Source organism: Canis lupus, chromosome 7, assembly GCF_011100685.1.
Source record: "Canis lupus familiaris isolate Mischka breed German Shepherd chromosome 7, alternate assembly UU_Cfam_GSD_1.0, whole genome shotgun sequence".
In the NCBI taxonomy this organism is placed as follows: Eukaryota; Metazoa; Chordata; class Mammalia; order Carnivora; family Canidae; genus Canis; species Canis lupus.
In genome coordinates this window covers 15,736,112-15,750,697 of record NC_049228.1, presented here as the reverse complement: position 1 = coordinate 15,750,697, position 14,586 = coordinate 15,736,112, and the positions used below count along the sequence as shown (strand labels likewise).

The following is a 14,586-nucleotide window of genomic DNA, read 5'->3' as shown; positions in this document are numbered from 1 at the left end:
ACAGGGAGCCTTGCATTCTTATTCTCACCTTCCTCCTTAAAACTTAAAACCTCTGAATCTGTGCATTGCCTTTCTGTAAAAAGAGATCCAAAGGTCTTGTCTTCCAGGCATCAGCATAAGCAAGTGATACTGGGGCAGCTCTAAACCCCTGTTGAACCTGTAGAAGGTCTGAGAAGGTGGGATGGCTGGTGAGGAAACTAGGCCTTCCATTTACAGAGCCTGCTATCAAGCCTCCTAGACTTTCAAGCAGCTCTTTGGCTCAGTTATGTTTTCATGACCCCATGGGGTTTTCTCAGAGCCATAATTTAGCATTAATTCCACTTTGTTGTTTGTACAGAAGTGAGTTAGGCTGAATCAGATTTTAACAGGCTCAAGTCCTTTATACTTTTATTGCCAATATCCTGCCAAGTAGAATAACTTTTCTTCTTTCCATTTTATGTAATAAAAGACCATCTGGGACATTCTTTCTCCAGCAATAGTGCTCTCCTAGAAGGTGGGTCAGGGGATCCAGCTTCCTAAAAGTGCCTGTCCTAGTTGGAGGCATGCAGGGATATCCACAGAGAAACCCTTCCCTAACTATCTTGACTACAGGATTCTCTGGAAGAAGCAAGCTCAACTTCCTGGTTTACACATGCTAAGGAGTGTTAGGATGCGGAACTAAGTTTCTGGGAAGTTTCTCCCCTATCTCCCATTGTACACTTGGACAAAACAGCTCTGAACTAAAGAAGAATAATTCTGACTTTGCCTACCCTGGGACGGGACACAGCTGCACAGTGGAGAGCACATGTCTTGATAGCGTAAAGTTGCTAGATGAAGCTAAAGACAAATATAGAGAAAAACTGCATCATAACTCAGAGCACAGACACTCACTGGAGGGCCTCCAACCCAGGAAGGCCATCCCAGAGCAACTTCCAGGGGAGTTGGAAATAGAAGGTGAAACAGTGATGCTCCGGGGCCATTAGGGAGACCTGGTTTGAATGTTGCAGTTCCTTTTGTCTTAGGAGACATTTCATCTGGATTCAAAGGTTATGCCATCCCCATAGACCCAGGGAAGATAATGAGATTAGACCAAATGAACACTAGAATCACAAAATTTTAGGGCTGTTTGGACCCTTTGGATCATGGGCACTGTTCCATAGTAGCCTCTCCCATTGAGCAACTAGGGGACATATGCAAATAGCAGAATAGGCAAGCTGGCATTTTATGCCCATAAGCAGCAGAGAGAAACAGTATCTCCAACTTGGAAATAGAAGTGAATAATTGGTACAGAAAAATAAAAAGGGCTTGTCAGGAGAGACCATGTGGAAACCAAGGCAACTTTAATACTTGGGAGTGGGATTACTCCTTGAAGCTGAAGATGGGGGAGAAAAAGAATATAACATGGCTCAAATGCAGGAGGCTAGGACCAGAGTGTTTATTCCAGGGATAAGATCAGTAGCAGGCACTTCCAGGAAGCAGGAAGTATGGGATAGAGGCCCTGTTCAAGCCAGCAGGTGCTATCACAGGGAGGGGAAAATAACAATTGGGATGTTATGATTGTCTCTTAATAAAAATCACACACCACACCTAGAAATGGCAGAGGAGCCAGCAGAGATACAGGGAAGTTTAAAGCACTTGTCTTCAAGGGGCTATAAAAGAATTAAGAAGATACAATTATTCAGATGAGAGCTGAGGCCCAGAAAGACAGTCAGGAGACCTGCTTTTCATCCCATCCCTGCCACTCACATGATGCTGTGTGGTTTGGAGCAAATTGCTTCACAGTTTGGGTACCTCAGTCTCCTTGTGGTCAATAAGGAGATTGGCCAAATTGGGATTAGAGTCACCCTCTGAGTAATTAGATCAGTGGGATTCCAACTCCAACTCACAATTTTGGACTGGACTTGTCATTACTTCCCGCTGTTGAGGCCGAAACCACTCAATACCTCTGAGCAAGGTGAATCTTAAGATGGCGTGGTCTCCTGGAGAAGAAGGAGAGGGAGTATTAAAATCCTTTTAACATCTGACAAAATAAATCTTTATATGCAAGCAAGGAAGTTCTTTTTTTTTTTTTTTAAGATTTTATTTATTTATTAATGAGAGACCCAGAGAGAGAGAGAGAGAAGCAGAGACACAGGCAGAGGGAGAAGCAGGCTCCATGCAGGGAGCCCGACGTGGGACTCGATCCCGGGTCTCCAAGATCAGGCCTTGGGCCGAAGGCGGCGCTAAACCGCTGAGCCACCCAGGCTCTCCTATATGCAAGCAAGGAAGTTCTTGATAACATTCCTTGGAGTATACAATGTTAATGATAGACACTATCTAAATCCAAACCTCTGTATTTGAGATCAAGGGCCTGGGGTAGAAAGAAGAGAACCAAGATGCTCCAGGTCTCTCAACTCATACACATGGACTCTTCAGGCCAGGAACCCAAGTGCCCTGAACACTTAATTTAGGGCATCCTGTTACTCTCTTCCAATTTAAGATACCAGAAAAGATTTAGGGATTTACTTCCCTGGAGCTCAGCTATAGGAAATGAGCCAAAGATGGAAGCTCTTTGGTTGCCACTAAGGGGAATGTTCTTGCTCCTTCTGAGTATCATTTGCCCACCCTGCCTGCTCACCTCCCTTTCTTTTCCCTCTTACTGTCCCCTACCGCCACCCCTCCACCCTCACCCCAAATAAGCCCTTGCATCCACAGGGACACTTTGTCCCACATATTGAAAAGATTGCTGATTTCTTTCTACTGATGTGACATTTTACAAGGCAGAGACAAGGATAATGAACAACAGTCATTGGCCATTAGGGCTGCTGCAGCCAGGGAGGTAGAGGTGACTTATTTCCTACTTAGTTGAGGAACCTCTTGGGGGGCAGGAACTGGGCTCTACAACCAGCCATAGCTGGTTCTCCCACTGTTCATGCAAGCTAGGGATAAGTTAAGTTTCAAAGGCTTCATTTGTACTCCACAAAGGGGTGGGGATGCTTGTTTGTGAGGAGGCTGGAAGGGGGGCTGGATTAAGTATCTGGGAAAAAAGATGAGAACTGCATAGGTTTGAGCTGAAACCATGGAATGCCCAGCTCTTCCACAAGACAGTTTGCTGCTGTCTTTAAGACTCCTGTCCCAACTCCATAATTTATTCTGATGTTGCTACTGTTTTCAGACTCACAGACCTGTTCTTTGGTTCCCAGAACTTTCCACTGCAGAGACATCCAGCCTTGTCCTCTCCAGGCACTTCTCAATATACCCTCCCCCCCTCTTTAAAAATTTCCTTTTGCTTAAGTATTGATCTCAGTGCAGATATTAAGAAAAGGACTGAGTTTAACTGATCTGCTAAGAAAGCATATACGTCTGCATGTTTTCAAACACATCTATTTGCTTATTTATAAATGTATTAATATAGAACATACGAATAGCACGTATTAAGAATATATTAATATGTAAATATCTCATAATCACACCATGCAGAGATAATCTTATTAACACTTTATTGCTGAGTTTTTCCCATGCTTTCATAAAAATTATTCTTATGCATAAAATATAGATATATATGTATATTTACCACATTAAAATCATACCCTACATTCACTTTTTAATTTTCTTATTCAACACTATAAAATAGATGCTTTTCAAATGATAGGGTTTCTGGAGATAGTTGGAGCAGGGGGCTTCTTAAATAGCAGTAAAGCAGGTCACCATTTCCATTTACCCACCACGTGGGCCATGACCTACCTCCTAAGGCTACTGGGAGGTACTGCTGGGGAGTGGTACATGGGTGAGGTACTCTTTGGCTGGTACTGATATCAATAGACAAAATATACTTTAATGTTTCTCTGAGAGCCAAGTTTATAAGATGCCCACCCCTCTAGCAAATACCCCCTGTGGAGTCTTATGTTGGTCCTTTGGACCCTTGCTTTCCCTTCATGAGTCTCACTTGCTAAAGAATGGGGCTATAGATCATGGTATAGCTTACCTCCACTCCAAAGAGGGTACTTAGCCATGGGCTTAGGAGAAGATTTTTTATCCTTGTATGTCTTGCCCCTGTACTGGAAGTAAGAGCGGGTTGCCTTCCAGGAACAAAACCTGTGAGAAGAATGCTTCTGGTCACATGGAGAAAGATACCACCAGTTGAAGAGGCTGGAATGCTGAGCACAGGGCAACTGGATTAGGACCAGTCCTCACAGAGAGTGGAGTGTCAATAGAGAAGAGGAAAGACTTGGCCTTGGAGTGCTGCCCATCAGAGGCCCTTCTTCTGAGCCTTCTCTGTGTCCAGGCTTAGCTCCAGTGAGAACCTGGCATGAACAGTATGTTCGGATTCCCTTCTGGAACCAGTAAATGGAATCTGTAAAGAATCTGCTATATCCAGGGGATCCCTGGGTGGCGCAGTGGTTTAGCGCCTGCCTTTGGCCCAGGGCGCGATCCTGGAGACCCGGGATCGAATCCCACGTCGGGCTCCCGGTGCATGGAGCCTGCTTCTCTCTCTGCCTATGTCTCTGCCTCTCTCTCTCTCTATCTCTGTGTGACTATCATAAATAAATAAAAATTAAAAAAAAAAAAAAAAGAATCTGCTATATCCAGGTGTGAGGAGGGGTCAATCATTCTGATGCATGCTTGAGCATCAGACTATGAGGTTCCTACTTAACTACACCTGCTGTAGCCAGAGCATCTGACTGGTTTCCTCTCAAGTTCCAATCCCTGGTTTCATCCTGTCCCTTACTGTAGGTCGTGACCTTGTCACCATATCCCCAGCAGTCCTTTCCCTGGAGTAGACCACTGCTCCTCACATGAAATTGGACTTATAATAGGCACAGCAATCTGAGACCTGGAATCCCTTACACCACTCTTCATCTCTCCCTGGCCAACTCCTTGCTGTTCCTCAGTCTGTCCTTGCATTGGACCCCCTCAGAGTTGGTCTTGGCTAAGACTGGATTTTTTTATCCTGCCTTTGCTCTGATGGTCTTAACTGGTGTCCTCTTTCCCTTTCACAAGGGGCACTCTATTTGATCACATTCGTTTTCTCTTGTTCCACTTGCTAAAATGAGTCTCCCTCCCATTATGGAGCTCCCAGTGTGCCACAATGCATTCTTTATGGTGCTTAAGAAAATAAGAGATCTGGTTTTTAATCCTGGTTTTACTACTCATCTATAAAATAGGGATAATAACTCTTTGTCCCACCCACCTCAGGGCTATTGAGAGGTTCATCTGGGATAACATAGGTAAACACAAGTTGTGCAATATAAAACTCTTTATATAAGAGTATATAGGAAAATAAGGGAAGAACCAGCTGCATAAGGATTAGGGATTAAAAGCCTCCCTGAAGCACTACTCTACTTCCCTAATTAGTATGAGGGAGTGCTGAGCACTGACTTAAGCCATGCATTTCCCAGGGGTTTCTGATCCTAAAGAAAGTTTCAGGACAAATTTCTATTTAATCCTGCTTAGCAGAACTAGAATCAAGTCTAGCCTTGGTGCTAGATAATAATTAGTGTTCAAAGGATAAACTGGTTATCTTGAACTTCGGTTTTTAATTCTTCCAATCCTGTATTAAATAATTTATTATCATAGAGATTTTATTTTTTTAATTGAACTGAGTGATACTTATTTTTTCCCTTATTTTTATTTAAATTCTAATTAGTTAACATATAGTGTAATATTGGTTTCAGGAGTGGAATTTAGTGATTTATCACTTACATATAATACCCAGTGCTCATCTAACAAGTGCTTCTCCTTAATACCCATCACTCACTTCGCCTATCCCCCCACCTCCCTCCATCAACCCTCAGTTTTTTTCCTATCATTAAGAGTCTCTTATGGTTTACCTCCCTCTCCTTCTTTTTCCCTCTTCCCACCATTCATCTGTTTTGTTTTCTAAATTCCACATATGAGTGAAATCACATGGTATTTGTCTTTCTCTGACTTACTTCACTTAGCATAAGGCACTCTAGATCCATCCACATCACTGAAAATGACATGATTTCATTCTTTTTGATGACTTAGTAATGGTCCAGTGTGTGTGTGTGTGTGTGTGTGTGTGTGTGTGTGTGTATTACATCTTTATCCATTCGTTAGATGAGGGATACTTGGGCTCTTTCCATAGTTTGGCTGTTGTTGATAATGCTGCTATTAATGTCGGGGTGCATGTACCCCTTTGCATCTGTATTTTCATATCCTTTGGGTAAAGACTAGTAATGCAATTTCTGGAATGTAGGGTAGTTCTATTTATCATAGAGATTTTAAAATAAAAGGTTGGAGATTGGTAAGCAATCCTGACACTTCTAAAACATAACTTTTATGTGTGTGTGTAGGGGACCCCTAAGAGCTGGAATCACATAATCTATCCTAATTAGACCTGTTTTGTAACATTTCAGCCCGTTGTCCTCTGGTCACTGTCACCCAGGGCACATGACATTTGCTACGTGGAAGGTATAGGGTGAAGCTACAATGTACCACAGGAGTAAATAACCAGCTGGGAGGACCTGGGCCAGTGTCTCAGCCCAAACCTTGACAGGCTAGGTTAGAAACCAGTGGGCCACAGGTTGCATTTGTCCTGTAGATATTTCATTTGCTTCATTTTTGTTTTTGGCCTTCGTAATTTCCTTACTATGTTTCAAATTTGAGTTAGTTGCCACATTTGCCATTTTAACTTTGGGATATATGACCTAAAAAGCTTAAATTTTGGAGGCACCTGGGTGGCTCTGTTGGTTGAGTGACTGACTCTTGGTTTTTGGCTCAAGTCATGATCTCATGGGTCATGAGATGGAGCCCTGTGTCAGACTCTGGGCTCAGCAGGGAGTCTGCTTGAAGATTCTCTCCCTCTGCCTCTTTGCACACTCTCTCTCTCTCAAGTAAATAAGTCTTTAACAACAACAACAAAACCCCCCAAATTTCTAAGCTCCTCTTGGAAATTGAAATATCTAGCAACTGTGCCTCTACTGGTAATTATGGGATTTGGGCACAACAGGGTAAAATTCTTTTGTCCTACTGTCTCAGTGAAGCTCCTAAAAGCACAAGTACAATTGTGTTAGTTTTGACTTCCCAGGTAGCTATAGTACACACTCACACTTTGGTGAGGAATCTATCCTAAGAAAACTAACATCCAAAAAAAAAAAAAAGAAAAACTAAACATCCCTTTTCCTTTTTTTTTTTTTTTAAAAAGGTTTTATTTATTTATTCATGAGAGACACACAGAGAGAGGCAGAGACAGAGGGAGAAGCAGGCTCCGTGCAGGGAGCCTGATGTGGGACTCGATCCCCGGACTAGGATCACGCCCTGAGCCAAAGGCAGATGCTCAGCCACTGAGCTACCCAGGCATCTCTAACATCCCTTTTCCAAGCAAGCACAGGGGAAATAGAAGCCAAGCACTCTGATCCCCAGTCTTACTTAGCCTCCCATCCTCTGATTCAGTTTCATTGTGAGAATGTGAGGGATGGAGTGTATCAAGTAGGATAAGAATATACCATTGTAGTTCCCAAGAGACTGGAAAACTGTGAAGCAGAGGGCTAGAGGAAACAGAAAACTCTCTAGAAAATAAAATGTGTTTTCCTGCCCTCACAGTCCTCGGGCAAAGGGAAATAGTTACCTTTTCCAGAAGTACATAATGACAGGGAAGAGAGACATGATAGGCCCGTGGAAGATGTTCCGATCTAGGTGGCCCTCTGAAATGGCAGCAAGGATGGCATCCTTCTGGGATTCAGAGATGTTTACCTACCCATAGAGTGGGAGCCTGTTACTGGGAGAGGCTCCAGGGAAGACAGAAAACCTCTTTTGATCCCCAGGACCTATAAGACCACCTCCTCCCCAGAAGGCAGCAGCTTTTCATGCAACTGCTAGGTAAAGTTTATCTGGTTGATCCAAGACTTAACAGGTGCATATCAACTTTCAGAGTTCTTGTGGAAGAAATGCTTCTTGGCAAAAGCCCAGGGAGGAGTGGGAGTCCCCTTTACCCTCAGCCTTGGAGGGATTTCAGAATGCAGGAAGAGCTTTAGGATGATGTTAATTTTGGACCTCATTAGGATCACATCATTCTCATTGTATGCCCGGTTGACTTGCAGCATGTGAGCTGAACTCACCAAATCATTAAACCTAAAAAGAAGCAGTAAGTAGGAAATCAGCGAGGAGAAGATAAATACAGCAACTAAATAGGGCAGCCAGCTTAGACCCATTTCTGGCCTAAATAAGACAGGGCCCAATCCTGGCCAGGTTGCAACTTAATTCATTCAATCATAATGCTTCCATTGGCAAATACTAACTAATTGAGCCCCTACCACATGTCAGGTGATATGCTAAGTGCTTCTTCAAGTGTATTTCTTTACCACAAACTCCCTTATGTATTTCATCTTGTCTCCATCCTGGCCTCTGTACCAGTGTTGCCTCTGAAGACTTCAAGGGCTAAGGGCTGTCTTGCTCTTTCTTTCCCCTTCTGTGCTGATGCTCTTATAGTTACCACCACTCTATGAGCAACATATTCCTTTTCTTAATTTTTTTATTATAGTAAAATATATGTAACATAAAATTCACCAGTGTAATTGCTTTTATTTTTATTTATTTATTTATTTTTATTTTTAAGTTATTATTATTTTTTTTAGTGTAACTGTTTTTAAATGTACAGTCAGTGGCATTAAGTACACTGACTTTGTTGTGCAACCATCAACAGAATGCATCTCCAGAACTTTTTTAATCTTCCTCAGCTGAAACTCTATGCCATTAAATAATAACTCCCCATTCTCCCTTCCCCAGCCCCTGGCAACTACTTTCTATCTCCTAGGAAATATATTCTTTTACTAACCATCAAATATATCAGTTATACCTTATCTTGCTTTAAGTACACAGTTTATTTTTCTAAGGCCTCTTTAAATTTTAACCATTTAAAATTTTCCTAAGAGTAGAATACCAAGATTTTCCCCATTAGAATCTTGTTTTGCATACCTATTCATTTATTTAACCAATGGACATTTATAAAGGCTTACTCTATGCCAGGTGCAGTTCCAAGAGCAGGGATTCAGCAGTGAACCTGGTAAACAAAGTCCTGTTTTTCTTTTTAGTTGTCCAAATGCATTTCTTTCACCTACCATCCTATTTCTTAACTCTTATTTGTGTTTTGTCTGCCATCCAGATTAGTTTCTAAGATCTTAGAGAATAGAGAGCACGTCTTAATTTTCTTTTGTATCTCTAATTCCAAATCCAGTGCCCAAGAACAAGTAGCAATCAGAAAGCAATTGTGGAACTGAGTGAATGCCTCATGGGGGTGCAGTGGAAGATCTTTTAACCAAAGTACCCTAACTAGTGTGCTGAATTACCAGGTGCTCTGCACTTCTGAAAATACATTGAGTGATGCCTATGACATGCTCACTATATACACTGGTGTACCTTCTGTGATACACTCACATTTTCTCAATGAGTTGAGGCAATATATACTGAGAATTACTCATGTTTCTTTTCAAATATTTTTGCTATTGTACTTGTTACTATAATTTGAATGCATAAAGATCGATAAAATATGAACATAAAAGGAAAAAGTATTTGTTGTTTCTGTGAAAATAAATTTGAATGTGTTGGAATGTTCCAGTAAAGACAAGCTACTTAAAAAAAAAAAAAAAAAAGACAAGCTACTTTTTAAAAAGTTACTATTTAAGCTAGATGTGACATAGCAATTTAAGACTTTGAAAAAACAAGTATAAAAATCCAGAAGGATTAAATTTCCTCTAAATTCTCACTCTACTTTAAAGAGAGAAAAATTAGAATTAGTAGATAGCATTTTGGATATAGTTTATGCAAGAAAAATATGTGGATTTCCAATTAGAGGAATGGCTTTGACTTTATATTTGACTTTATAATCAAAAGTTTGATAATGAGTGAAAATATATTAGTATAATTTAACATAATAATATCTATTTAAGTATGGATGTTCTTTATAAAATTAAAAATAGATTTACCATATGATCCAGGAATCCCACTACTGGATATTACCCAAAGAATACAAAAATTCAGAAAAATATATGTACCCCTATGTTTGTTGCAGCATTATTTATAATAGCCAAATTAATGGAAGCAGCCCATGTGTCGATTGACAGATTAATGGATAAAGAAAGGTGTGGTATATTTATACAATAGAATATTGCTCAGACATAAAAAAAATGAAATCTTACCATTTTCAACAACATGGATGGAGACAGAGGGTATAATGCTAAGTGAAGTAAGTCAGTCAGAGAAAGACAAATATCATATGATTTCACTCATATTCGGATTTTAAGAAACAAAACAAACAAACAAAAACAAGAGACAAACTAAGAAACAGACTCTTAGCTATAAAGAACAAACTGATGGTTACCAGAGGGGAAGTATGGGGAATGAGTTAAATAGGTGATAAGAATATACTTATCATGATGAACACTGAATGATGTATAGAATTGTTTCATCAGTATATCCTAAACCTGAAACTAATATAACACTGTATGTCAACTCTACTGGAATTAAAAATTTTTTAAAAGCTAATCAATCAGAGGCAAGCAAAAACAATAATAATAATGATACACAATGAGTGAAGTAATATAGAAGATTGAGTAACCTGTATGTATGTATGTACAGGAGACTTCCAACTTACATCAATTTAAAAATCATTTACGCATTTCCATCTTTATTTCAAAATTAGTTTAGAACTTCTTATAGTTCTCAAAAAAAAAAAAACCACCTACCACATTCTAAAACAAAGACTCATAAGGCTATCAAGTCATTCTACTTTATATAAGATACCTAATCATGTAGTACATTATTTCTACAGGTGAAATGTATTCCAGATTTCAAATCAGTATTCCAGGAACATGCCATTTCTGATAGTGGCAAAGATGTTCCCATTGATGAGGATGGAGAAAGAAGTGGAGACTCATTTCTCTGATAGTCACTTGTTTCTATATGCAAATATTCAAGAGAAATTTTAAGTCAATTCTTTCGGAGGGGCTAGATCCAGGTTCTCAACTGTGCTGCACATTAGAATCACATGAGCAGCTTATGAAAATACCAGTTTCCAGGCTCCATACTGGACCAGTGAAATCCAAGTCTCAGGGATGTTGGCATTGGCAGTATTCACAAGTCCCCAGTGATCCTGTACTAGGGTTGAGAATATTGACTAACTCCTCTACTCCAGTATGGTTGTTTTGCAAATTCAGGCCCTGGGCTCAGAAATTGGAGAGCTGTACACATGAGACACACTTGGTTAAGAATATTTCTAAGTAGAGGGGTGCCTGGGTGGCTCCATCACTTAAGCTTTGGACTCTTGATTTTGGCTCAGGTCATGATCTCAGGGTGGTAAGATCAAGTCCCATGTTGGGCTTTGTACTGTGTGTTGAGCCTGCTCCGGATTCTCTCTCTTCCTCTTCTTCTACCCCTCAATCCCCCTCAAAAAGAAATATTTCTAAGTAGAAACCACACTGAACAACAGTAAGAATTATATGACCCAGACCAGAAAGATGTTTTGCTTCATATATTTCACCAAAAGCTGAAACAGAATGATCTCCAATTTTTTTCCTACTACTTGCTTTTTCATAAGATGGATGAATAAAGCAAGGAATTTTATATAGATATAGTTATCCATTTAATGTCATGCATACACACAGACACACACAATTTTTATTATTATAATTCTTTGCTCTAACTAAAGAACTATTGGCCCTATGGTGCTACGTAAGAGGATTTCTATCATATTAACAAACAATAGGGGGGAAAATGCTCCAATTCTTGAGTATAAGTATCATTTCAATATTTCAATCACTTCAATATTGGCAACTCCAGAATACTGAAGAGCTTCTAGGACCCAAAGGGAAGAATGGGAGAAAGTGATACAGTGACGGAATTCAGTGAGATTTTCAGTTGGATATTCCTGCCTGGCAGGGCTGAAATCACTGCTCCACTTACAGGCCCCTCCAGTCTTTGCTGGATGGTACTAACCAGGGAAAGTCATGATCAGGAGAGATGGGAAACTTACTTCTCCATTTCAGAAAAAAAATATAAATCATTGATTGCAAAGTTGACAATGATAATTCTGTGGCCAAATATACGGCGCTTCATAAGGATTATATCACCATTCTCAAAGTCTGCACTCCGGACATTTGTGGCATATGTGGTTGGACGTCCTGATGAATTTGGTGATGTGGAGAAATCTGAGAGAGAAAGAGGAAGGAATTAAAATCTAGTTTGAGCAAGTCCCTCTTAAACTTGAAGGCTTTGGCATGGGCATAACAAAATGAAGAAAGGAAACTATGGACCAATCTTTGGGCCTATTGAAATAGTGATTTCCTACCCTTGGGCTCAACCTTTACTTTGACTTGAAGGACTGCTGAAAAAGCTGTTTGCTCAGATGGTATGACCACATACATACCAAAAAAAAAAAAAAAAAAAGAAAGAAAGAAAGAAAGAAAGAAAGAAAAGAAAAAAGAAAAGAAAAAGAAAAAAATCAAATGAGTGCTGAAAAGTGTTTTCCTGGTACTTGTCTCATAGAAATATAATTGCACTGTAGTTATGCTAATCCCTAACATTTCTGCAGAAACTGAATATGCAGATGTGACCTTCAAAATAGAGTCTGTGGTTCTGACAACACTTATTCTAAGTTTATCAAGGTAAGTAATTTAGAAGGAAACTGGGAAAGCAGCACAACAAAAAGCCAAAACATCAAGAGTATAGAAGTTTATTAAAGAAAAAGAGAGTAGGGTGCTAGAGTAGAAACAGACAGAAATGAGCAAAGAAAAACATTGAAGATTCAAGAAGGTTTGGATTGTGCCTCAGAAAAATATGACACTTTAGAAAGGTTCTTGACTAGGATATATATATAAAGAAATCCATTCATAGGGATTTAGGGCTAAGAAGATAAGAGTTTTGCTCTGTATCAGGCAAGTAGATCCTGGTTAATTGCCTGGCCAGGTTTAAGAAAATTGTCTAATTCAGCTCTAGAATTTACTATTCTTCCTATAAAATCCATTTTTCTGGATATCTGTTCAGGAATCATTGATGTGGGTGTGGTGCTTCCTGTGGTATAAGTGGCATTCCTTTTGGAGCAGTGTTATATATTGGGTGGGAGGGTACTACAACATTGTATAAATAGCTAGAACCTATTTTATGTCCCAGACCCCATACTAGGTCCTAGGGTTACAGCACCAAATAAAGCAAAGGCTCCTTCTTTTTATCTTACAATCTTGCTTTATCTCTTAGACTTGAGTTTGAAGGGGGAAAAAAAAGTTTGCATAGTAGTGGAAGTTGGTATGATAGGGATTTTAGGAAAACGGTGTGCTAAATCCACTCAAGAAATCTGGGAGCAGTGATACACTTGTAAACCAGCTATGACAGGGGAGGGGAGACTTGATTTGTAGTATTTGCTGATTTCTGTAATAAATACTCCCACCATAGTTGATTTCAAGCTATCAATGGCTCACAAAGTGTCCTGAATATTTAACAGTTCATTCTCAATTGGGTTAAGATTGTCAGGTTGGATTATTTTTTTAAACTAAGACCCAACTCCATGCTAGTTACAAGAGGTGCACTTTAAATGTCTGTCATAAATAGGTTATAAGTAAAGGAAATGAAAAAGATAATACATACTAACATTACCAAAAAAAAGCTGGAGTGATTATTTTAATATCAGACAAAGTAGATTTCAGAGAAAAGAATACTATCAAGGATAAACAAAGTGGTTTTTTTTTTTTGTAATGATAAGTAGATTAATTGATTGAAGGACAGAAAAGTCAAAATGATAGTGATAGAAAGCAGACCACTGGTAGGTAGATCTCCCACCGAGTTACAGAAGCATTCTTCTTGGGCTATTCTCATACAATGCTAAGGATGTGGGAAGTTGAATTATGCCTGAAATTGGACTTTGTACCATTCTGGGGAATAAGGGTTTGAACTAATTTTATTTAAAAAAGGAGGGATCCCTGGGTGGCGCAGCGGTTTGGCGCCTGCCTTTGGCCCAGGGCACAATCCTGGAGACCCAGGATTGAATCCCACGTCGGGCTCCCTGGTGCATGGAGCCTGCTTCTGTCTCTGCCTCTATCTCTCTCTCTCTGTGACTACAGTAAATTAAAAAAAAAAAAAGTTTAAAAAAAAAAAAAAGGAAACAAAAGAGCTAGAACTATTCTAAAATCCTAAATGTTTGTGAAGCAGTTCGTAAAACAAATTAGAATTTGTTTTTACATTTTACATTTTATATTATAAAATATATTATTTATATTATATATTTTGCAAAAATATATGTAATTTTGAAAATTAGAAAATATAATATTAAAATTAAAATTCCAATAGAAAAATAGACAAAAGACATAAGCAATTCAAAAAGGAATACAACTGACCAACAAATAAAGGAGTTCAATTACTAAAGAAATATACATAAGAACAGCACATTAGTTTTCACTTACTAGATTGACAGTTTTTAAAAAGTGCATTATACTCCATGTTGGTGACCATGTGGCACTTATATTGTTGGTGAAAGTTTAATTAGTGTAGTCTTCTTGAAGGACTGAAATGTAACTTTTTAACCATTTACCCATTTCTCCCATTTTAAAGGATTTATCTCATAGAAATACATGATTGCAAAATCTGTATGTTTTGTAGCATTATTTTTTTTAAGGATTTTAT

General features: G+C 39.2%; 1 protein-coding gene across 22 annotated transcripts in view; it reads right to left on the bottom strand.

Moving 5' to 3' along the window:
* RGSL1 (regulator of G protein signaling like 1) overlaps positions 1 to 14,586 on the bottom strand; it is a 245,677-nt gene that overhangs the window by 112,093 nt on the left and 118,998 nt on the right. For 18 of the 22 annotated variants that reach the window (XM_038542213.1, XM_038542217.1, XM_038542216.1 and 15 more), the window contains 6 exons: positions 11,948 to 12,122; positions 7,914 to 8,052; positions 7,550 to 7,674; positions 3,944 to 4,053; positions 1,866 to 1,958; positions 750 to 816 (listed from right to left, as the gene is read on the bottom strand). In XM_038542213.1, the coding sequence (XP_038398141.1) occupies positions 750 to 816; positions 1,866 to 1,958; positions 3,944 to 4,053; positions 7,550 to 7,674; positions 7,914 to 8,052; positions 11,948 to 12,122 (709 nt within the window). Of the gene's footprint in view, positions 1 to 749; positions 817 to 1,865; positions 1,959 to 3,943; positions 4,054 to 7,549; positions 7,675 to 7,832; positions 8,053 to 11,947; positions 12,123 to 14,586 lie in introns of those variants that run through there. The other 4 variants (XM_038542224.1, XM_038542222.1, XM_038542229.1 and 1 more) reach the window with 4 other exon arrangements.